General features: G+C 41.3%; 1 protein-coding gene and 1 long non-coding RNA gene across 2 annotated transcripts; both read left to right on the top strand.

Annotated features, from left to right (window-relative positions):
• The first annotated feature begins 1,823 nt into the window (after positions 1 to 1,823).
• On the top strand, positions 1,824 to 4,213 carry LOC143136269 (uncharacterized). The gene is made up of 3 exons (XR_012989290.1): positions 1,824 to 3,489; positions 3,735 to 3,851; positions 3,982 to 4,213. It is a non-coding gene; the product is annotated as an uncharacterized LOC143136269 (long non-coding RNA).
• Positions 4,214 to 9,578: 5,365 nt separating this feature from the next.
• Positions 9,579 to 21,302, top strand: LOC143116670 (protein NLRC3-like). Its single transcript, XM_076277943.1, has 7 exons — positions 9,579 to 9,696; positions 9,995 to 10,082; positions 11,523 to 11,639; positions 14,884 to 14,982; positions 16,529 to 18,331; positions 18,919 to 19,092; positions 21,188 to 21,302. Exons 2-7 carry the CDS (start codon positions 10,039 to 10,041, stop codon positions 21,300 to 21,302), a joined length of 2,352 nt encoding a protein of 783 aa, XP_076134058.1. The 5' UTR covers positions 9,579 to 9,696; positions 9,995 to 10,038.
• Positions 21,303 to 24,781: the final 3,479 nt, after the last annotated feature.

Raw genomic sequence — 24,781 nt, 5'->3', positions numbered from 1 at the left:
GCGTGCTTGAGATGAAACCAGCAGTTTTTAGCAGGATCGATCATGCGAAGAGGACCTGTCTCTTAATTAATTTAAAACAAGTCAATGGTTTTACAATGTTTCAGTCAAGCTTTGGTTGGTTTAGATACAACTGGTATGCAAAATGTAAAGTAGTGGATTAACTTTAATTTGCTGTGCTGCATATGGACAATAGATGCACATAGTACATTATATAAAGTAGGCTTATTAAAATATGTAAATAGCTTAGTTAACTTTGAAAAAAATATTTAAGGGAATCCAGTCCAGTGCACATGTCTTTGGCAAGTAGCCCTAGGCTACTACAGACACAGGTGAAGAACAGCCTCAGCAGTAAGCAAAACCAAATATGTACAGTACAGCCAGCTTCAAAAGCAAGCAGTCCAGACCCTAAAATTGGGCATTTATAGCTGTGAAGGTAATTCACACACAATTATTTTCTTTCGCCAAAATATTTTTGGTAACTTCTGTAGACATCCAAAATGGGGTGGGGGTTAAAATTAGTAGGAAAAAAAAACTATTGTTTTTAACTGTTAACTACTTGTTAACTACTGTCTTATATATCTTTTTGCCGTGGTATAGTCTTAATTTTCATTTAGATGTCTTGAAAAGGTCTTAAAAGTCTTTAAATTTGCACTTGGAAAATGTGCAGATACCCTGAGAAAGACCGTTGGTTAGCTAGCTCATTTAAAATATCCTAAACTTTTTTTGACCCTGCCTTTAAAAAAAATCGGAATCGAGAATCGTTAGGAACCGGAATCGAAATAAGAAATCGGAATTGGAATCGGAATCGTTCAAATTGAAACGATACCCAACCCTACACTTAACATCTGCAAACACCACTACAAAAATATCACACCATGTTGCGGTTACACAACGAGCACTACACACTTAACATCTGCAAACACCACTACAAAACATCACACCATGTTGCGGTTACACAACGAGCACTACACACTTAACATCTGCAAACACCACTACAAAACATCACACCATGTTGCGGTTACACAACGAGCACTACACACTTAACATCTGCAAACACCACTACAAAACATCACACCATGTTGCGGTTACACAACGAGCACTACACACTTAACATCTGCAAACACCACTACAAAAATATCACACCATGTTGCGGTTATACAACGAGCACTACACACTTAAGATCTGCAAACACCACTACAAAATATCACACCATGTTGCGGTTACACAACGAGCACTACACACTTAACATCTGCAAACACCACTACAAAAATATCACACCATGTTGCGGTTACACAACGAGCACTACACACTTAAGATCTGCAAACACCACTACAAAATATCACACCATGTTGCGGTTACACAACGAGCACTACACACTTAAGATCTGCAAACACCACTACAAAAATATCACACCATGTTGCGGTTACACAACGAGCACTACACACTTAAGATCTGCAAACACCACTACAAAATATCACACCATGTTGCGGTTACACAACGAGCACTACACACTTAAGATCTGCAAACACCACTACAAAAATATCACACCATGTTGCGGTTACAGGTACACACCAGTGCAGTGTCCCTCACCCAATGTGGTCCCCTCAGGGGAACAGTGTGGCAGAGCAGAGCCTTGTACAGAGCCAGCCTACTGTAGACCAGAGACAGCCTACTCTAGACCAGAGACTACTGTATACCAGAGACTACTGTATACCAGAGACAGCCTACTGTATACCAGAGCCAGACTACTGTATACCAGAGACAGCCTACTGTATACCAGAGACTACTGTATACCAGAGCCAGCCTACTGTATACCAGAGACAGCCTACTGTATACCAGAGACTACTGTATACCAGAGACAGCCTACTGTATACCAGAGCCAGCCTACTGTATACCAGAGACAGCCTACTGTATACCAGAGACTACTGTATACCAGAGCCAGCCTACTGTAGATAGATAGATAAATACTTTATTGATCCCCAAGGGGAAATTCAGGAATTCAGCCTACTGTATACCAGAGACAGCCTACTGTAGTATATGTATAGTATATATACTTTTTTGATCCCGTGAGGGAAATTTGGTCTCTGCTTTTAACCCAATCGGTGAATTAGTGAAACACAAACAGCACACAGTGAACACACAGTGAGGTGAAGCACACACTAATCCCGGCGCAGTGAGCTGCCTGCTTCAACAGCGGCGCTCGGGGAGCAGTGAGGGGTTAGGTGCCTTGCTCAAGGGCACTTCAGCCTTGGCCCACTGGTCGGGGTTCGAACCGGCAACCCTCCGGTTACAAGTCCAGAGTGCTAACCAGTGGGCCACGGCTGCCCCAATTAAAGTGCTTTGCACAGGGGCGTCTAGTCCATTGTGCTACGGGAGCGCTGTATACCAGAGACAGACTACTGTATACCAGAGACAGCCTACTGTATACCACACTCTCAAAAATAGGGGTACGGTTGGGGTACATTTTTGTTCTTTTAGGTACAACTTTTGACCCTGTACCTTAAAGGGAACAAAATTGAGCCCCTAAAGTACTAATATGTACCGTTCCTGGATCATTAATGTACCTTTTCGCAAAGGGACCATATTTGTACCTAAGGGTACAAAAAGTACATGGCCTGTCACTCAAAAGTTGTTGGGGGAGGAGATTCTGGACGGGAGCAACCGTTATTTTCCCCCTTAACTTTGTTCATCTCACACACCAAGAAATGGAGCAACTTTCAGTGAGGAGCTTGGTGTGAGAAAACACATGTGCAGGATGGAATAATCTTTGTGGATGAGGAGGCAAAGCTATTCAGAGGTAAGGTGTAGTTGCAATTTATCGAAATTCGGTTTGTAAATTGTAAATAGCCTGTTACAGTAATGGAGTCAGATTGTTGGCTTAAAGGCTAACATTAGCATTCGCTAGCAACTTAGCCTAGGTTAGCTATGAATTCAGATATTTTAAATGGAATTCAAACTCCTTCAATAATGCATGACTATCGTGATAAATGGTAAGGAAATGATTTGTGTGTGTGTTTTATCTACTATTTCCCATGTCAATGTTAAGTTTTTGTGGAAGCCAACTTTCACTAACAATCATTAGCAGCTATCCTAACTAGCTTAGCCCATAGATATATGAGCATATCCTAGCACTGTTAGCCATACATACTTGCTAACTTCCCTGAAAGGCTGGTTTAATATCAACGGTAGTGCAGGTGAAAGAAGCCTGGTATGTGCATACATGCAGTAAGCATGATCACTCTCAACACTGTCATTTTGTTTAGGTGAAAATCAATTAGTTGAGTTGCCTATGTTCACCAGAACATCCTGTTTGTCATTGCTTATCTAGTTAGAGGGCTAGAGGGAGCAACTCAGAACCATTCTATAATGTTATAAAGTTACTCAGAGCTTGATAATGGTCTAACGTTAATCCTTCTCACAGATACCCACCAAGGCAGAATATGGCCACTTGGAAGTAAGCTTACCTTTCCTAAAGGATCTAATGGCTATGTAAGTTACCCAACTTGGTGGTTTTTTTTTTGTAATGGTATTTTTCTTATTGATGTTAAATACATATAGACAAGTATTGCATAATAAATTATGCAAATTATAATAATACAGACAACTTTTAGATTTGTTTTTGTCCAATAGCAATTTATATATTGGTTAAGATTATCTTTGTGCTATTTCATTGTTGTGTCATTTTGTTTAATTATATTATTCTATTGCATGGCATTTGTCTCTCAAACACATAGTGGAGCAGGCAGCTTTTGTTCATGAAGATACGGTGAAAAGGAGTAACGTTAAGGAGAAGTTTGGGAGAGTCAGCCGGTCCATGGAACTTGTAATGACTCAACGCTGATCTATGCCAGGTGAGCAGATTCATATAGTTACATACATGTATTAGACAAGGTATTTTACCCAATCTGTCTGAGGCTATTTATTTGTGTGGTTGAAAAAAATCTTATTCTGAGGTTTGTGTTTGCATTTTGCTTCCAACAGATGTAAAACCCCTGCTGTCATTGGTGAGGCTACCACTGCTATTGAAAATATGTGAACGTCCTGTAGATCAAGTAAGGTTCCAGTCTAAGTCAAAGTGGATATATGCAGAGGAACAGAAGTTGAAGAGGGGGAAAACAGCAGCCTCTACTGCTGTTGACCTTTACTTAGCACACTCTCCTGAAGAATATGTTGGATTTCTGCCAGTTTTTGAAATTGAACTTTGGTGCCTTTTGAGACTCTTGCCTTTTTAATGGTTCGCCTCATGATTGGAAGGATTGGAGTGTATTTTCTGATTGATTGATTGATTTATTGGTGAGGTAATGAACATTGTAACAATATATTGTACATTTTTACAGGCTTGCTAATATTTCCCAATGGCTGGCACATTATTTTCATTAAATCACACATATTGTTCACTCAATTCTATGGTGTATGCACTGTGAATGAGATCTAGGATCATAGCTACTAAGTTACTGCAAGGACTTTGTTAATTGCAACGTGTAATGGTTATGGCAAGCAGATACTGTATTTTCATCACTCATACACGAGTATTAACATGAACTTGAAAGCATACAAGGTTTGTTGGAGTAATTACTAACTCAAATATTGGTATTTTATAGATCATATAAAGGTATTATTAGTGCTATCGTGCAAATTAATATATTTTTTTCCTTCTGCATATAAACACAATGTTGCTACTCAGGCAAAATATTGTAAACCAAATGTTTTATTATTTACACTTACAGTCATAACATGTTTTACGTGAATATGTATATTGATATGGATATAAGATACTTTGATGTTTTGATATGAATGTGTTTTTAATATGAACATGTTAACATTTATTGTACCTGTATTCATGTGGAGTATTGTGTGTTATATCCCCCCAGAATAAACATTTAAATGTACTTATTGGTTGTGCATATATTTTAGTTATACCACCTTAAATTTTCACTGGGGTTGTACCCTTGAAGTACAGATTAGTACCTTTTAAGGGTACTATGTGATAATGATATATACAGGTACATTTTAGTCATTGCAGGTACACAAGTGTACCTTGATGGGTACAGATGGCTAGGGTACACAAATGTACCTGCATTCATGGGTACATTATTGTACTTCAAAAGGGTACTGCCCCAGCGACAAGCATTTGTACCGACTTAGGTACACACTGGTACTTCCATTTCTTCAGTGCAGAGACAGCCTACTAGAGACAGCCTACTGTAGACCAGAGACAGCCTACTGTATACCAGAGACAGCCTACTGTAGACCAGAGACAGCCTACTGTAGACCAGAGACAGCCATAGAAAAGAGAGGAGAACAAACAACCACCTTCACACTTGACACCAGTTTAGTTATGACTGCTGAAATGTGGAGAGACTCAAAAGGATTTCACTCACTCACTCACTCACTCACTCACTCTGACTTCTGGTGTGCAAAGAAAGTGTTCATGAAGATCAAGTGGATCCTGCAGTTTTCTTTAAGCAGGTGAAAGCAATCGAGATAAACTGTAACTGTTTTGCAAAAGGGTGTGAGAACTGTGTGAACCCAATGAAAATGTGTGAACACACTTGCAAGGGATGACTTCTGCTGTGCAAAGAAAGTGTTCATGAAGTGGATCCCAGTTTCCTTAAGCAGGTGAAAGCTACATATACACACCAGCACACAAACACCTAACCTGACTCCACTTTCCGTTGGATAACTTTTGGGAAGGGGCGGAAATACTGGTTAGCTGATTGGATAAACCATCTGTCTATCACCACCTATGTTGGTTATCGACGGGCCAAATCAAACTGTTCTTCTAATGCCTTCGTTTAACATACAATTAAGTTAGGTAACGTAACTAACATTAAACATTTTTAACTTACCATTTGTATGTGACATGAACCTAATCAACGACAATTCCCATCAAGTTTTCACGGTAGGCCCTACACTTCTGAAGAAAGTATATTCCTCCATTATGAACTGGAATCGGCCGTGGAGGATGTCTGTGTTGTTCATTCCTCCCAGCTGCATGGCTGAGACTCATAGCTTCACAGCTTCCCCAGGAATACTTTCTAATTTGAATAAAATGTGTGCGATAGCTACGCTCATCTCATCTGTGGATGCCGTCATGTTGTTCGTTGGGTCACACCTCAACCCGCCTCAAAGCCAACGCTGATTGGACGTTCGTTTGGTGAACTGCTCCAAATGTTCTCTATTGGAAAGATGCCAGACTGATCTGCGAGTGGAAACCTGAAGCTTGCGAGATCAGGATGGTCTCACGAGGCTAACAAACACCAGCAGCACACAGGAAACTTTTCCACTCACTCGCACACACACACACACATACATCAGCAGCACACAGGAAACAGCCTTTTCCACTCACACACACACACAAACACACATAACATACAAATATGTTTTTTTATTGTTCACTCATACATATGTAACCATATGGATACTGTTGTTGAAAGTGAGTGTGTGTGTGTGAGTGAGTGAGTGTGTGTGTGTGTGTGTGTGTGTGTGTGAGTGAGTGTGTGTGAGTGTGTGTGTGAATGGGGGGATGGCAGGAGAGAGTCAGTTGTGGTGTAGAAGCCAAATGGGGTTTTGCGTTGATTTCCATTCATTCTTTTATAGTATTAGTGTGTGAGGGTGTGTGTGTGAGTGAGTGTGTGTGAGTCCACGCATATCAGGTGAATTAATAAATTACTGTTTGCTTTGAAGAAACTGCTGTCTTCAAAACAGCATCCGACAATCAGGTCTGTTTTTACAATGTTTATTTGTACAATATTTAAACTGTAGATTTGAGTATGATTTTCTAGTAAATGTTTAATAATGTGTACTTTGAATATAGCCTAGTACATTGTCATGAGTGTGTGTGTGTGTGTGTGTGTGTGTGTGTGTGTGTGCTCCACAGAAGATAGGCTCTCAAGTGAAAAACAGGAAATCTATAAATACTTATAAGGGAGTTTAACTTATTTCAGTAACAAAATAATCTTTTAAATGTTCCACTGCAGAAATGTATTTATTATGCGAGGTACACCAGTGCATATCATCTCTAAAATTCACTTGTCAGGCCACATGTGTGGTAACATCAGCACCTGGTCCCATCTCACTGTACAATTCAAACTATTCAGTCTATTGGGGCAGCCATGGCCTACTGGTTAGCGCTTCGGACTTGTAACCGGAGGGTTGCTGGTTCGAACCCCGACCAGTAGGCACGGCTGAAGGCACCTAACCCCTCACTGCTCCCCGAGCGCCGCTGTTGTTGCAGGCAGCTCACTGTGCCGGGGTTAGTGTGTGCTTCACCTCACTGTGTGTTCACTGTGTGCTGAGTGTGTTTCACGGATTGGGATAAATGCAGAGACCACCAAATTTCCCTCTCGGGATCAATAGAGTATATATACTTATACTTACAGTCTGAGGCCACAGTGTGGTGTTATGGTGCCATCTAGTGGTCAACAGGAGAACATGTCCTAAGAGGAGACTAGCAGCACTAAGGCAGTAGACTCAGTATACTCACTTAAAGGTGCCATGTGTAATGTCCGCCAAAAAATCAATTCATACTCCACATTTCATAAAAGATGGGGGCAGTATACCTCCAGAAAGGGAGTTGGTCTACCCTAGATTAACAACCAAGAAACGTATATTGCAGTTTGGCTGGCGGTTATGTAGCCCGCATACCGCCTCCCATGGCCGAAACTGGTATTATGACACCTGTCGGGCTGTGGCTAGTAATTTAGCATGCTAATTCAGGTTGATATCTCTGCAGCACTACCTTGTCATTTTTTTAATGACATCATCGCCCTTATTTCCTCTCATTCTTTTGATGCGTGTAGCTCATTTTTTGAATATGTTTATCTCAATTCTTACACATGGCACCTTTAAAATAGGCAAGGATACATATTACATAACATTTGGGATTTATCACAGTATACCTACTACAACTAATTACTACATCACAGTATATCCATTACAGCTAACTACTAGACTACACCACTGTAGTTACACAAACAGATGTCTCCATTTTGTAGAATATTAATAAATCATATTTTAGTGCAAGTGATATCAATAAAATCTGGTATAGTTTATGATATTGTGTCATGTAAGGTCAATGCAAAATCTAGAGAAATGTGCGAGGAGGTCAGCGGGGGATGATTGACATTGGCTGTTATGACTTGAACGTATTCCATTTGTACTGTTCGCCATATCTGTTCCTGGGTCACATATTTTGTTTGTGTTTTATTCATTTTAACCAATGCAAACTAATGCCCCTCATGCAAAATCAAAAGTAAACAACTACCAAATCAATTGTGGAGCAATGAAATATAATCAGTACATTGATTACAAGCTACTATATTTGATACATATATTGTCAATAGGAGAGCAGTGATTACAGAACTTTTAGCCTTTTTAGGGCTTTTTTGTATAAAGTTGACCAAAATAATATAGGTTGTTGTTAGGCGTGAATAAAGTACTTTGTTGGCTACATTATTATCTGACCAATGCACAAACTTGCAATTATGAAACGGATGAATAGCCTACTGCAACCCTCCCACCGTTGGGGGACGAATGTTGACATTTTCCAGTATTTTGAGCGAGAAACACGTGAAATCTCCCTTTATATCAGGGGTTTTCAACCAGTGGTCCGCGGCCCACTTGTGGTCCGTGAGGACATTGCTGGTGGTCCCTGACCATGGATTCAGTAATGTAGTTTCAATGTGGGAATCAGTATTTTTATTCAGTGGTGGTCCTGGGGTTGCGTTATTAGTCAGAATGGTGGTCCCTGGTTCACAATCAGTTGAAAACCTCTGCTTTATATATATATATCTTTCAACATTGAGCATTAAAATGTTTATAAACATTTTAATGCTCAATGTTGAAAGCTATGCTTTGGATAGACAATAGCAATACAGGAATGATATGATTAACGTCAAAAAATCTAAACTGGAGGACCTTTAAATAGACTACTGAAATTAGACAGTAGACTGACAGTGAAGAGTGACGGGAAGTAAGTGGGAGAGAGAGATGAGGTGGGAATCGGGAAATGACCGCAGGTCGGATTCGAACCGTGGGCACTCGGACCCGTACATGGCCACATGTTTCATTTAGACATTTGGTTACAGAACAGATGTGCCTGTGTATCCCATGACTGTGTCCACTGTGTCCACTGTGTCCATGTGTAGGCTGGTGTTAGTGCTGTGTTAAATCTATCACCACGATAATAATGTAGGCTACACATTTTTATGATTTTTCAGCACAGAAATAGTTAACGCTACGTACAAAAGCTTTAATGTGCCTCTGTGGGCCAACAATTTAGCCAACCATCCGAGTGATGACAGATGGGCCTAGGCTAAGTGTAACGTTAGGCTAAATTGAGAAGACATGACATGAGTTACCGCCGTCTCGCTATACAGAGAAATATTCTTTGGTCACTGTTATTTATCAACCGATTTACGGCTGCTGTATTTTTTTTTTGGGGGGGGGGGGGGGTAATCCAGTTATCCAGGCTACACATAGGCTATTTGACACTGCATTGTAATGACGGAGGTTACAGACACGGAAGTAACAAATAATGTGATCACCTATCCCAGTTCTCTGTCTGTGCAGTCTCTGTTGTCCTAATAACTAATCTTACTTGTCTTATTGGCATAAAACTGAATTAGAATTGTTTTGAATGTAGTCTCCAGATGAAGTTCTTCAGAGGCTGGTTCCAGTGGTCACATCAGCACTGTAAGTAACACGCTGTATGTGTCTGTAATAGGCCTGTATGAAATGTGTGTGTGTTTGTATAGTAGGCCTACTGTATGAAATGTGTGTGTGTTTGTATAGTAGGCCTACTGTATGAAATGTGTGTGTGTTTGTATAGTAGTCCTACTGTAAGAAATGTGTGTGTGTGTGTGTGTGTGTGTGTGTGTGTGTGTGTGTTACTGTGATGTGTCCATTGTATCCATGTGTAGACTAGTGTTAGTGCTGTGTGGTGTGTGTGTGTGATGTGTGTGTGTGTTGATCTTTCTCTCTCATTCTCCAGTGTAAGATCAGGAGATCCCAGGAAAAGGGGTGTGTTGGCCTAAAATGAGTTCCTGTGAAGAAGAGGATCATGACTGTGAGCCTGTGGGGTAAGACAACAACAACAACATCAACACTACTACTACTACTGCTGCTGCTACTAATATATAATAATATTTTGATCACAGGGTCTGACACTTACTAATGAAATAAAGACATTTTAAGTCTCTGACATTTGAAGTCTCTTAAAGGAGAATTCCGGTGTGATATTGACCTAAAGTGTGTTGAAACATGATACCGAGTGTGAACGTATGTCTCATAGCCCATCTCGGCTTGTCCCCTGCACTCCAAAATCTGGTGCTAGTTAGCCGATGCTACCAACAGCTTGTTCAATGGTGGTGCTTCGGCATCGGACTAGCCATGCAAATAAATCACTGTTTTACACTATTTATGAGGCTCAATGTATCTCCACACTTCATTTGTATACTACCGAAGGCCCTGACATTTAAAACGAGACATTGAGAACTTTGAAAAAGCACTGGTAGTTTACTTACAAGACGATTTATACAGACAGTATCTCCATGAAGTTTAGCGTTTGCAGCCATCTTGAATTTAGTCACGATAAGTCGAGCTACGAGTAAGAATGAACAGGTATGATAAGGGATCAGATTCCAAAAATAATTCAGTGGAAATGCATGGATTCCAGTTTCTTCCAGTAGCAGCAACTGGAATCCATGCATTTCCACTGAATTCTTTTGGAGTGCAGGGGACAAGCCGAGATGGGCTATGAGACATACGTTCACACTCGGTATCATGTTTCAACACACTTTAGGTCAATATCACACCGGAATTCTCCTTTAAGACACTGTGTGTGTGCATGCGTGAAGTCTCTTAAGACACTGTGTGTGTGCATGCGTGAAGTCTCTTAAGACACTGTGTGTGTGTGCATGCGTGCCCTAGTGGGTATCCTCCTCATTTGAAGTCTCTTAAGACACTGTGTGTGCATGCGTGAAGTCTCTTAAGACACTGTGTGTGTGCATGCGTGAAGTCTCTTAAGACACTGTGTGTGTGCATGCGTGCCCTAGTGGGTATCTCCTGTCACAGCTCATTTGAAGTCTCTTAAGACACTGTGTGTGTGCATGCGTGAAGTCTCTTAAGACACTGTGTGTGTGCATGCGTGAAGTCTCTTAAGACACTGTGTGTGTGCATGCGTGCCCTAGTGGGTATCCTCCTGTCACAGCTCCTCCACCAATAATAGAGATCCAGCCCTATGCAGCATTCATCCATTATTTCTAGTACACTTGAACTGTCAATTAACTAGTAAATGTTGTAGTACCACCATGTTGCCCTATGGAGCATCCATCCATCATTTCCAGTACACTTGAACTATCAATTAACTAGTAAATGTTGTAGTACCACCATGTTGCCAGGAAGAAGCCATATAAGACACACACTTCTGATTACTGTGTTTGTGTGTGTCTCTCTCTCTCTCTCTCTCTCTCTGTGTGTGTGTGTGTGTGTGTGTGTGTGTGTGTGTGTGTGAAATAAAGCCCAATGCAGCAGAAGAGATCACACTCTCCTGTACCGAGCTGTGTGTCCATGAAGAGTGACCGGTCCATGAATCTTCCATGGAACTTTGCTGGAGAAAGTGTCCCTGCTGGTCAGAGGTGAGTATCAGTTAGTGCTGCTCAGTTATGGCAAATGTGTGAGAGTTGCCAGCTCTGCTCATGGTAGCGTTTGCATTTGCCTAATGTTATCCTTGGAACTTTGCTGGAGGAGGTGTTCCTGCTGGTCAGAGGTGAGTATCAGTCGCCACAGAAACACAAGCATCAGTACAGACATGTGGACACCTGTAGATTAATACTGTATCAAAGGTGCTGTTTCAATATTGGAATCTCTGAGGTAGTGAATGTTGTAGTACCTCCATGTTACCAGTAAGTGGCAGTATAAGTCACACTCTGTGTGTGTGTGTGTGTGTGTGTGTGTGTGTGTGTGTGTGTATGTCTGTGTGTGTGTGTGTGTGTGTGTGTGTGTGTGTGTGTGTGTGTGTGTGTGTGTGTGTGTGTGTGTGAAATAAAGCCCCATGAAAAAAGTGTAATAATAGCGGAAAATGAAACGTGGCGGTTTTCTAGGCTGATTTGACATGGAACTACTCTCATTCCCAACATTCTCAATCATTCCCATACATCCCCGCATCTGATGTAGGGCTGCACGATATTAGGAAAATATGCGATATGCGATAACATTATTGAGTACTGCGATAACGATATAATTTGCGATATTTAAATATACTGCTCAAAAAATGAAGGGAACACTTAGGTTTTCCACACATTTTTTGAAACCTTCCACACTTTTCTCCATTCTCAAACTACATTCACAGAATGTCTGACAGTTCTTGCAAAACAAAACACTCCCCTCAAAAGTTTTACTTGTGCTCAGAACCAAACAGTGTCAGAGTACCGATTCAGTGTATGATTGAAGTGTTCCCTTAATTTTTTTGAGCAGTATATTTAATGTTTTTCTCCATTCTGCTTGCTGCTAGCATAGACTCTAGGGTTGGGGGGAGGGGGGGCAAATGTATAATTACAGAAATAAATGTATAATTTTCTACATAAACAATATAAAATATTATGTAGCCTAGGCTATACAGTATATGGCCTGATGAAAGTGGACAGCTAAGAGACCTACTGACTAGGCTATCGAAGTTGTGTGGAAGATCTGCTCCAAGAAAATCCTCGTAAAAGACGGATAGACAGCCAATCTGAACACTTGTGCACCAACCAGCGGAATATTCCACATTGCCAGCCTTCGATGGGCCTAGCAAAAAAGCTACTTAACCTTCTAACACTGTTCCGGTCAAAAATGACCGATTTACACATTCCCTGTACCATAAATAGGGCATTTTTCATCAGATTGCCTTACGATCTTATGATATCCTTCACAAAAGGCTTTTGAACACATAGAATTTATTTTGACTACTTTCTTAATTTTCATCCAAGAGATAAAAGATATCTCTTTACACACACTCCTACAACTTACCACCAATGTTCCCACACACATGCATGCATGCACACACAGAAGCACACACACCCACACACACACACACACACAAACAGACACACATACAGTACACACACGTACACCCACACACAGACACACACACACACACACACAGTACATGTTGTCATGTTGCCACTTGTGCATGTGAACCACCAATGTTCGCACACACAGGCATGCACGCACACACAGAAACATCCCCCCCCCCACACACACACACACACAAACAGACACATATACACACATGTACACACACACACACACACACACACACATACAGTTCCTGTTGTCAGTTCATGTTGTCATGTTGCCACATCTGCAGGAAAACGACCAATGTTTGCACACACATGCATGTACACACACGGAAACACTCACACACACACACGCACATTTACACCCACTCTCTTACACACACACACACACACAGTTCATGTTGTCAGTTCATGTTGTCATACACTGTGCATGTGAACCACCAGTGTTCGCACACATTCACGCACATACAGAAACACACACCCACACACACAAACACACATGATGTAGATGTTAATGTTCTCATAAGGGTCTGTTTACAATAATGTTCTATTAAATAATACTTTTTGTCATGGTATTGGTATTTAAGAGCTGTTAAAACTGTCCGGTCAAATTTGACCGTGAACAGTACATTAAGGGGGGTAGCAACGAACAGTGTTTAAAGGTTAAGCTAATCATGAAATACAAGCCTTACAGTGAAAGACAGATATCTTCTGATATAACGATAACGAAAGAAATTGTTTATTTTAACACGGTGGAGAAGGACTCATTTGCGCTGTGTTTGTAACACGTCATCCTTCATAAAACCAAAATATTCCCATATAACAGACGTGCTTTTCCTTTTAGTCACCAATTCCTCTTCACTCAAGAGTAACCTACCTCTCTCGACTCACTATCTTCAGCCATCACGACTTAGCTCCCTCCTCAACACCTAAAACACCACACACCTAAACTGGTAGGGGACGGGCTTCTAGGGCAGCATGACAGCATCGGTTTGGTAAAATATGTTGACATTCAGAATGTGAATACACCATAGACTCTATGGAATGCGCACGGCACAGAAAATGTATCGAAATGTATTGAAAATTAAGTAATCTTTGGTATGTCCATCGCAAGCGTTGATATCGCGATAACGATAGATTTTAGATATATCGTGCAGCCCTAATCTGATGTTGCTGAGGTGTTCACTAATCCGTGTCCGTAGGGGTCTACGTGTGTTCGTAGTAAAACTACATTACCACACTTATAGTTGTTGTCTGGGATGTTAATGACACTGGTGGTATGTCTACTCACAGTATGATCTTATTTGATCCTTAATATTGGGGTTAGCCAAATATTAGCCAAACCAATGTGGGATATCTTTGCATAGGCATGCAGAGCCTCTATACCCCACTATGTGGGATATCTGTGTATAGACCTCTATACTCCACTATGTGGGATATATGTGTATAGGCTGGTGATGCCTCTATACTCCACTATGTGGGATATCTGTGTATAGGCTTGTGACATCCAAAGTGACTTGATGACACTCGATAACTGGTAATTCAATGGTCTTAAGTTTGTTAATAAAGTCGTATAAGTATATACTGTATACTCTTTTGATCTTGTGAGGGAAATTTGGTCTCTGCATTTATCCCAATCCGTGAATTAGCGAAACACACTCAACACAGTGAACACACAGAGAGGTGAAGCACACATTAATCCTGGCGCAGTGAGTTGCCTGCAACAACAACGGCGCTCGGGGAGCAGTGAGGGGTTAGGTGCCTTGCTCAATAGAGTCTCTGATGTAAGGTCTAAGAGAAGTATGTGTGTGTTTTGCTGCAGCCCAAAGAAGAAGAGGAGGACCCACTCACCTACACTCAGCAATGATTGGTCCAGCGATTTGCCAATCAACCCTAAAGGAGGAGACTCATCTATTGGAGTGTAAGATCATGGCTATGCATAAGTGAATACACCCATGCTAAAGTTGACTAAAAAGATGGGAAAAAAATGCCTTAAGGCGAGACACGGCAGGTGAAAACATCGTTTTTTTCATGCACTGGTCAATTTCGAGATTTTGTGCTAGTTTTCTACCTTAGCATGTATTCTGTCACACTACAAAAAAGTCTGATTTACACATTCAAGTGTTTATTTCATTACATTGTGTTTACTCGCGTCTGTATGTTTCTCCTAAATTCACCAAAAGTTAGCATTCTAACCTTGCATGTACTACCGCGACCATGATCCAAAACATATCATGTGTAGTACCATTGAAAACTCTGTTTTTCCTGTATCACGCTATGTGATCCATATATGGAAACTTCCGTTGTATCAGCAACCAACTGCGAAAGTTCAAAGGCGAAATCTCCACTTCAGAAGCACTTACATACATCAAACTTTCTAGTCTTATGCTTAACTATAGAATATTTTTACAGGGGTTTGTTGATATATTATTCCAAGCCTGATTTATATGACATTTTATGAAATTTTATGCCTAAAAACAAATTTTTTTTTGTAAGGCTATTGACAGCATATTTTGATTAACAGGATAACAAAAGTAGATATCCATAAATCCTTCTGTAATTTGCCCCCCATCTAATATGTGAACACAATGAAAACACAATTTTGAACCTGGCTGTATCCAATGCTGAGATTTTGTGTTTTAAAGTGTATGCAAATTAATGCATATTTAATTAGATAATGCCTGATTTGCATATGTATACATTAAATTACAGAAAACTTGTGATACATTTTTTTCTCATATTAATGTAAGTAATCAAGTGGGGAAGTTTCATAGTGATATCAGCTAGTTAAAATGTTTACCCTATTCACCTGTAGTGTCTCGCGTTAATACAAAATGAGGAAAAGTCCAACCGTTTAAGGACACCAATTTTCTTTGTGAACGAATAATGTATTGTATATAAATAAATGTTCTTCCTTAAAATACAGGGGTTATAAGTAAGTACACCCCTATGTTAAATTCCCATAGAGGCAGGCAGATTTTTATTTGTAAAGGCCAGTTATTTCATGGATCCAGGATACTATGCATCCTGATAAAGTTCCCTTGGCCTTTGGAATTAAGATAGCCCCACATCATACCCTTCACCTAGTGATTGCCATGGTTTTATTTCAATTAGCCTAATAGCTGGTTTGATTTGCATTGAGAGATGATCTTATGGAAAGTACCCTATGCCAATCTCTAGGTATGGTATTCACTTATGCATAGCACTGTATGTGTGTGTGTGTGTGTGTGTGTGTGTGTGTGTTTGTGTGTGTTAGAGAGAGAGAGAGAGAATAGAAAATATGAAGTATGTCAGCTTGAAATATTTCATGTAAAACTCCTCTGTCTATCAAACTCCACGTCTGAGGAAGGGCTCACGCCTGAAACGTCACGAGTACAAAAGATAATTGGGAGCAAATACTGGTGTGGTGGACTTTAATTACTTATTTTATTTAGTCCTTAATCGTTTGTTTTTGTGTTCACACACAGATATCAGCAGATCCACAAATCCCACCTGCAGAAGAAGTTTCAGTGCCTGATTGAGGGAATCACGCAGCAGGGAGACACCAAACTCCTCCAGGAGATCTACACAGAGCTCTACATCACAGAGGGGGGAAGAGGAAAGGTCAATGATGAACATGAGGTCATACAGATAGAAAGGGCATCCTGGAGAAAATCAGCACAAGGCAGACCAATCAAATGCAGTGACATCTTTAAACCCTTATCTGCACAAGACAAACCCATCAGAACAGTGCTGACAAAGGGAGTGGCTGGCATTGGAAAAACAGTCTCTGTTCAGAAGTTCATTCTGGACTGGGTTGAAGGAACAGCTAATCAGGATATTCACTTCATATTTCCTCTTCCTTTCCGGGAGCTGAACCAGATGAAGAAGAGCAAACTCAGTCTGATGGATCTTATTCAGCACTTCTTCCCTGAAATCAAAGATCCAAGAATCTTCACCAGTTCAGCACACAGAGTCATGTTCATCTTTGATGGTCTGGATGAGTGTCGACTTCCTCTAGATTTCCACTTCAACCCGATGTGTTGTGATGTGACAGAGCCAGTCTCAGTGGATGTGCTGCTGACAAACCTCATCATGGGGAATCTACCCTCTGCTCTCCTCTGGATCACTACTCGACCAGCAGCAGCCAATCAGATGCCTCGTAAGTGTGTGGACCAGGTGACAGAAATAAGGGGATTCAATGACCCACAGAAAGATGAGTACTTCAGGAAGAGAATCAGTGATGAGAACCTGGCTAGCAGAACCATCGCACACCTGAAGTCATCCAGGAGCCTCTACATCATGTGCCACATTCCAGTCTTCTGCTGGATTTCAACCACTGTTGTAGAGAAAACATCAAAAGAATCAGACAAAGTTAAAATGCCAAGGACTCTGACTCAAATGTACACACAATTCCTGATTATCCAGACAAGCATGAAAAATGTCAAGTACACAGAGAGAAAAGAGACAGATGAAGAGGTGATTTTCAAACTGGGGAAACTTGCTTTCCAACAACTGGAGAAAGGCAATCTCATCTTCTATGAGGAAGACATGAGAGAGTGTGGCATTGACATCACAGAAGCATCAGTGTACTCAGGAGTGTGTACTCAGATCTTCAGAGAGGAGTCTGGGCTGTACCAGGGGAAGGTGTTTAGCTTTGTGCATCTGAGCATCCAGGAGTTTCTTGCAGCTTTGTATGTGGTCATCTGTTTCAGCAAAAGACAGAGAAACATGTCTGACCAACAGCAAACTTCTCAGCTCTCTGCTCTGTTCAGAGCTGCAACACTTCATGACCTACACAAGACTGCAGTGGAACTGGCCTTACAGAGTAAGAATGGACACCTGGATCTTTTCCTCCGCTTCCTTCTGGGCCTCTCACTCGAGGCCAATCAGATTCTCTTAAGACACCCGCTGCCACTGAGCAGTAGCCAATCAGATAGCTCAGAGCCAACAGTGCAGTATGTCAGACAGAAGATCAGAGATGAGAGTAGCTCAGACAGAAAGATCAACCTGTTCTACTGTCTGAATGAGCTGAATCACCATGCTGTAGTGGAGCACAAACAGAGCAGAGTGGAGGAGCAGAGGGGTTCAGCAACTCTGTATGTAGACATGCTCTTACCAGGAGAGTGGGAGACTGTGAGATTTACGTTTAAGATGTCAGAAGAGCAGCTGGCTGAATTTGACCTGCAGAAGTACATAAAGACTCCAGAGAAAGATCAGACGGAACTCCTCAGTCCAGATGACGTTCTTCAGAAGCTGGTGCCAGTGATCACAACATGTACATCAGCTGTGTAAGTAACACTAAATGTTTGTACAGTGTGTGTGAGTGAGTGATTCAATGTGTGTGTGTGTGTGTGTGTGTGTGTGTGTGTGTGTGTGCGTGTGTGTGTGTGTGTGAGAGAGAGAGAGAGCGAGAGAGAGAACGAGAGAGTTAGAAAGAAAGAGTGATAGAGAGATTAGTGATGATGAATATAATTCCTATGGCATTTCCCCTAGGCTGAGTAAAGCCCATGCTATGGTCTAAATTGCATGTGAGGAAGATGGACATCTCCAGTGTACCAGCTTGTGTTTAGCAGAGACGTCTCTCAGTGTACAGGAGACTACAGGAAATGTACAACAAAAACTGCTATCTATGTGGTGTAGATTATTCTTCCACCTAAATGGTTAACAGAGAAATCCGGCCATTAGTAGTAGTAGTTTGTGTGATCGACAGACTCTACTACATTCTGTAACAATACGCAAGAATCACGAGTGTGTGTGTGTGTGTGTGTGTGTGTGTGTGTGTGCGTGTGTGTGTGTGTGTGTGTGTGTGTGTGTGTGTGTGTGTGTTTGAGTAGAAGGTAGGTGCTTAATATTCTGATCTCTCATTCTGTTTCAGGCTGGATAGCTGTAAGCTGACTGAGAAGAGCTGTTCCTATCTGGCCTCTGCCCTGACCGCACACTCCACAAGTCTCAGACTGCTGCACCTGTATAAGAATGAGCTGCTGGACTCAGGAGTGGAACTGTTATGTTCTGGTCTTTGTCATCAAAACTGCAAACTGGAGGAACTATGGTAAGAATACTTTCATGTAGTGTGTGTGTGTGTAGAGTAGAGTGGGAGGAAGGGCATTTTCGGATGTGCATAGGGAGAGGGAAAGTGTCTGTGTGTGTTAGGGATGGGCGATATATATCGTCTGCGATAATATCGTCATTGTTGTTTTAACGATGTGCAAATTTACATTATCGAGTATTTAAATTACTTATGCGGGAAAAACACTCGAAATCACGCATTGAAACCCCATACATTCACAAATCCAGGAGGTGTATGCAAGAGAAGCCCCGTTGCAGCAGAGCAAGTGTCACATGATCCCTAGTGGGTCCACGTTGTCACACGCAGGTCTAATGTTTATTTTGTGTAGCGAGATCAAGACGACGTAGCCTACAAGGGATTTTGTGCAGCTACTTCTGTTCACGTAGCATTGATGAGACAGTCCTTTTTTCCTACATGGTATTATATGGTGAGAAAACATTTGCCTTTGAGTATTTTAGTAGTCAGTTGTAAACAAACTACTCTTCTCATGTAACCCTTTTGTAAATGGACTAAAGTTCGCTCTAAATATCTATGTGTATCGATTATGCTAACCGTTAGCATCTCTATGGGATTTCTCATATACATTAGTCATAAGCTAACGCATTAGTTTCTATTCTCTAACTTGGAATGCTAGCCTACATGATTTTTCTTAAACAAAACATCGAAGGGAATAACTGAGATGTACTCTGTTGGTCTGCTTAGTTTTACAGTGAATCCTAAGTAAAGGTTTTTGAAAGGAACTTCAGCTTCAGACTTTCTCTTGAGACACTGTTAGGCCTAGTCATCTTCTCTAATGTAGCTGGCTAGACCATGTCATTGCCACACACACAGGGGCAAAATTGGAAATGTGTCATAGAGTGACAATGCATTGGTTGATTTGGTTAAAAAGTCACAGGTTAGGTTATTGGTTATTATTGTATTGATGCTATTCATAAATAATGAGCTGTAAAGTAACTCAGACTTTTACAATTTTTTTTAAAGGATATCGACTAATTATCGTTATCGTCAAAATCACAAAAAATATCGAGATATTATTTTTTGTCCATATCGCCCACCCCTAGTGTATGTGTGTGCGTGTGTGTGTTAGTGAGATAGATAGATAGATAGATAGATAGATACTTTATTGATCCCCAAGGGGAAATTCAAGGGTATAAACAAAAGACGGTAAGAAAAACACAAAGACACGGAGCTACCTCGACAGGCTGCCTCTCTCGTCGGCGCCGGAACCGGAATCTGAATCTAGTGTAGAGTAAAGTCGGAGGAGGGGTGTGCATGAGGAGAGGGAAAGTGTGTGTGTGTGTGTGTGAGTGTGTGTGTGTGTGTGTTAGTATAGAGTAGAGTGGAAGGAGGGAAAGTGTATTTGTATTAGGGTGAGTGTGTGTGTGTGTGGGGGGGGGTTGGTAGTATAGAGTAGAGGGAGGAGGGGTGAGACAGGGTGAGTGTGTGTGTGTGTGTTTATGTGACGGGGTAAGTGTGTGTGCGTGCGCGTGCGTGTGTGTGTGTGTGTGTGTGTGTCTATCATCTTGTAAATCAGAGTATTGTACATCTACAACAAAGACTGCTAATCTATGTACATTATTTTTCTACCTAAATGGTTAATGGGGAAATACTGCAATTATCACATAGATCTCTGTTCTTGAGGTCATCCAGTACTGTTAGTACAAAAAAAGCAAAAACAATCAGCTTACGTTGCTATAGCCCGCAGCTAAAGCTAAAGCTGCAGCGCCCCCATGTTCCTGCCCCCCCATGTTCTATATGTTCCTGAGCCCCCATGTTCCATGTTCCTGCCCCCCCCATGTTCCATGTTCCTGAGCCCCCATGTTCCTGATCCCCCATGTTCATGAGCCCCCATGTTCCTGATCCCCCATGTTCCATGTTCCTGAGCCCCATATTCCTGAGCCCCCATGTTCCATGTTCCTGAGCCCCCATGTTCCTGAGCCCCCATGTTCCTGAGCCCCATGTTCCTGATCCCCCATGTTCCTGAACCCCCATGTTCCTGAGCTCCCATGTTCCTGAGCCCCCATGTTCCATGTTCATGCCCCCATGTTCCTGAGCCCCCATGTTCCATGTTCCTGAGCCCCCATGTTCCTGAGCCCCATGTTCCTGAGCCCCCATGTTCCATGTTCCTGAGCCCCATGTTCCTGAGCCCCCATGTTCCTGAGCCCCATGTTCCTGATCCCCCATGTTCCTGAGCCCCCATGTTCATGCCCCCAGAGTGTACTGCTACTCCAGCTAAACTATGATCAGCTTCTGGTTGCCCTGTGACCAAGGCCGTAGCCAGGATTTTTAAAATACCGAGGTCAGGGGCGTCGCTAGATCGCTCCATCTCCTCATCAGCGTAGCATATGTTGCATAATTTGCAGGGTCATAGGCTGCAGATCTTGTAGGCTACCTTCTGACACAGTGAGTGTCGCATCTTGACTCTCACTTGGGAGGGCCCTTCACCTATCATTTCCCTCTTCTCCTCTTTCTTCTCAACTGCCTGATTTCTATCCCCTGTCTCCTGTGTTGGATTTCTTAAAACAACAAGTCTCTAAATTACTGAACAATAATTGATATAATTTGACAATAGGTAGCCTAATATTTGTGCCATGAGATAATATCCTTCACAACATTATCCATCCTATATAACATTGTTATAGCTTCGTTTTTCAATGCAGGTTAGCTAACTGCATCTCCACTGAATTTCAACATACATTTTCATTATTTAGCATCTCATTGGTAGCCCTAGGCCTAGCCTATATTTCTCACCTTCCCTCCTTCTCTGTCTGCTCTTCTGCTGGCTTTCCAAACGTTAATTTTGTGACAGCCTTTGTTCAGGTCAGGTGAATTAAGATTAGCCTACTGGCAGAAATTAACAAGACGTCAAATTTATTTTGAAGTTTATTTTTAAACTATGTGAGCTGCTTTACGTTCGTTAATTAGTTTAGGACACACTCCGCGATAGCCGACTCGACTCTACTTTCGTTTTGACATGTCCTAGGTAGGTGACGGTCCGTTGATGCAAAGATAATTGTCTCGTCGGCTAGGCCTATTTGTATAATTAAAATTAGCTCGATAATTTTTCTGGCCGCGATAAATGCCATTTGCATGCTTGTTTGTTTTCCTCGTCTCTCTCTCCCTCTCGGGTCCTTAGAGTAACGATGAGTGAACCCTCATGTCAGTCACTTGTCAGTCGCATGGTGTGTGGGGAGGCGGGACTACTGGCGTAGCCTACCACAGAGTGCAGCTAAAGAGCCGCGTGAGAAGTATACCGGTAGGTACTAGGCAGAGAGAAAGCTAGTTGCGAGTTCGAGTAGGCTAGGCATAAAAAAAAAAAGGTTTGGTTCCTGTTGGTTGTCAGTTGAGGCCATGGGTCGGTAGGGAATTTTTTTTTTTTTTTCTTCCAGTAAGGGATAGGTAGAAAATCAATCCCACCAGGATTTCGCGAGGTTTTTTGAGACTGTTGCAACCTAAAATGCCTGGATGGAAGTTGCGATGATTTTAGCTGTTTCTTGTGGAGAAATTGCGGGAGGAAGTGAAAATTGCAAAAATAGTTTAAATTTAGGGCAATTAAGGTTACTAAGACCAAAATCACACTGATAATCTTGATGCTTATTAAAAAGGATAATCAAAGGTAAACAGTAAGGATTACAGAAAATCAAAGTAGGCCTACTTTATTTGTGAAAATGCTTTGACTGAGGTCATTCACAAAGCATTATAGTAGAACTGTCCAAAAAAGACAGTCACCTAAAGAGATGGCATCATGTCATATGTTTCAATACATTCATATATTTTGTAATTCATATTAAGTTCATATCTTTTTAATAATTCATAGTCTGTGGCCTGCATAATTACTAATAGCCAAGTAAGTATCTAGTAATTTCATATTGATTTAAACTATTTGACTACACTTCTGTTTAATGTCATTACATTGGTGGTGTACGTCTAATTGACTGCCTGCCCCTTTAAGGACGTGAGAGTAGCCTAAGTACATTTCTGAGTGGATTGGAAGGCTTGCATCTCATTGTGTTCTAGAGGTGGATTTTGTCGTTCGTTCTCATGACACAGTTCGCGTCGTTCAGTTCGCCAAGATGATTCGTTCTGAATCGTTCGTTCTTTCGTTCAGTCGCATTTCCGGTAGCCTACAACGTAGTTCAGCGGTGAATCATGGAATGCAGGTTCTCAGCTCCTCGTTTGTGAAAACGGTCAACACAACACTGTAATTGTAGCGGCAAATATAGCTGCAACTAAATGATTATGTGTACTTTTAGACAAAACAGCAGTAGCTAATGTGTTCATTCACCTTGACATTAAATTGACATATTGAAGTAGACTACAGCTAGATCAGCTAATTTCTTTTTTAAAAATGTGTTCATTCATAAAGGAACAAAGACCCAGTAGGCTATGCCGACAAACATGTTTAAAGGCTTGGCAGAAAGATTATATTGATGAAAAGGTTTCAAGTCCCCATTTTGACCAGGCTACAGAGCCATAATCACTCTGCTTCTTCTGCTTCACTCTGCCAAGAACGAGTGACTGACTTAACGAGAACGACAGATCGAAGTGAAACAGGTCTTGGCGTGAGAACGAACGAACGAGACAGATTGAAGAGACATTTATTAACCTGACATGACACAGAAAATACAAAGACAGCATGCATTTGCCATTATACAGATATTTAAATGTAAATGGCAATATTGAAATGCAAAATGGAATTGTTAATGTACATTATCGTTATTTTTTATCGTATGCTCTCCCACTAGTCTCACTAGCCCATTTGTTTTTTTTCATGGAGACGGTTGCTATGCTTTCATGCCCCTCATTGGCTAATTCGATGAGAACGTTTTAGAAACAATACAGACAACAGCATACGATTGGTTTGGCTCTCGCCTTAGGAAGCTGGGCCAGAGGCATTCACAGCAGCACTAAGTCAGTGTGATTCAGCGACGAACGAAAGAACGAACAAGAACTGGAAAGGCGAACTAGTTCAGGTCGTTCATTTTAAAGACCCGTTCGAAGGAACTAGTTCGTTCGCGACCGACCCACCTCTACTGTGTTCGGCTACGAGTGTAAATCACTTTTTGCATAGTGCATTATGATATGTGGATGCAATTGGGAATGTCTTCTATGTCATTAGTTAAAATAAATGTTAAAAAAAACAACTCGAATGAAATCATTATTGGATCATAGAAGAGGTAAATGTCTTGCAATTTAATTAATTTCTATGATTTTGGTAGCACTACTCAAACTAAGCCCACAAGCTAGCAAACATGACATAAGCTAAAAGGACATATCCAGGTAAACGTCTACCAATGGGTTGCATAGCCTACTCAAAAATCAGTAAACCAAGTAGGCCTTAATTAACTTACTTTCATAGCCTAGGTAGGTTAGCAACACCAGGTTGAGAGATGCAAGTAAGCAGATCATTAACGTTAGCCTTCTATTTATTGTCATCAAAACTGTAGAGGAACGAACACGTTAGGGCAGTCTTTGGTGTCATATGCAAAAGGTGCAGAAGTAAGTGTGCCATCTGGCTCAATATTCTGCGCGAGGGACTGTTGTGGTAGGTGAAATTTCACGGCGAAACTACGATGATTGGTCAAATTTGCGAAAAAGTTGCGGTGTTTGCACAAAATTGCGAGTGCCTTGGTAAGTGACGAAAACAATCGTCTTCGTGAACAGCTGTGCA

This window comes from Alosa pseudoharengus, unplaced genomic scaffold, assembly GCF_046254945.1.
Source record: "Alosa pseudoharengus isolate Yale_2024_CS ecotype anadromous, Long Island Sound unplaced genomic scaffold, YU_APseudo_1.1 YU_APseudo_1.1_scf_1, whole genome shotgun sequence".
In the NCBI taxonomy this organism is placed as follows: Eukaryota; Metazoa; Chordata; class Actinopteri; order Clupeiformes; family Clupeidae; genus Alosa; species Alosa pseudoharengus.
The sequence above is the reverse complement of the archived record's forward strand: the minus strand, read 5'-3'. Positions and strand labels throughout refer to the sequence as shown.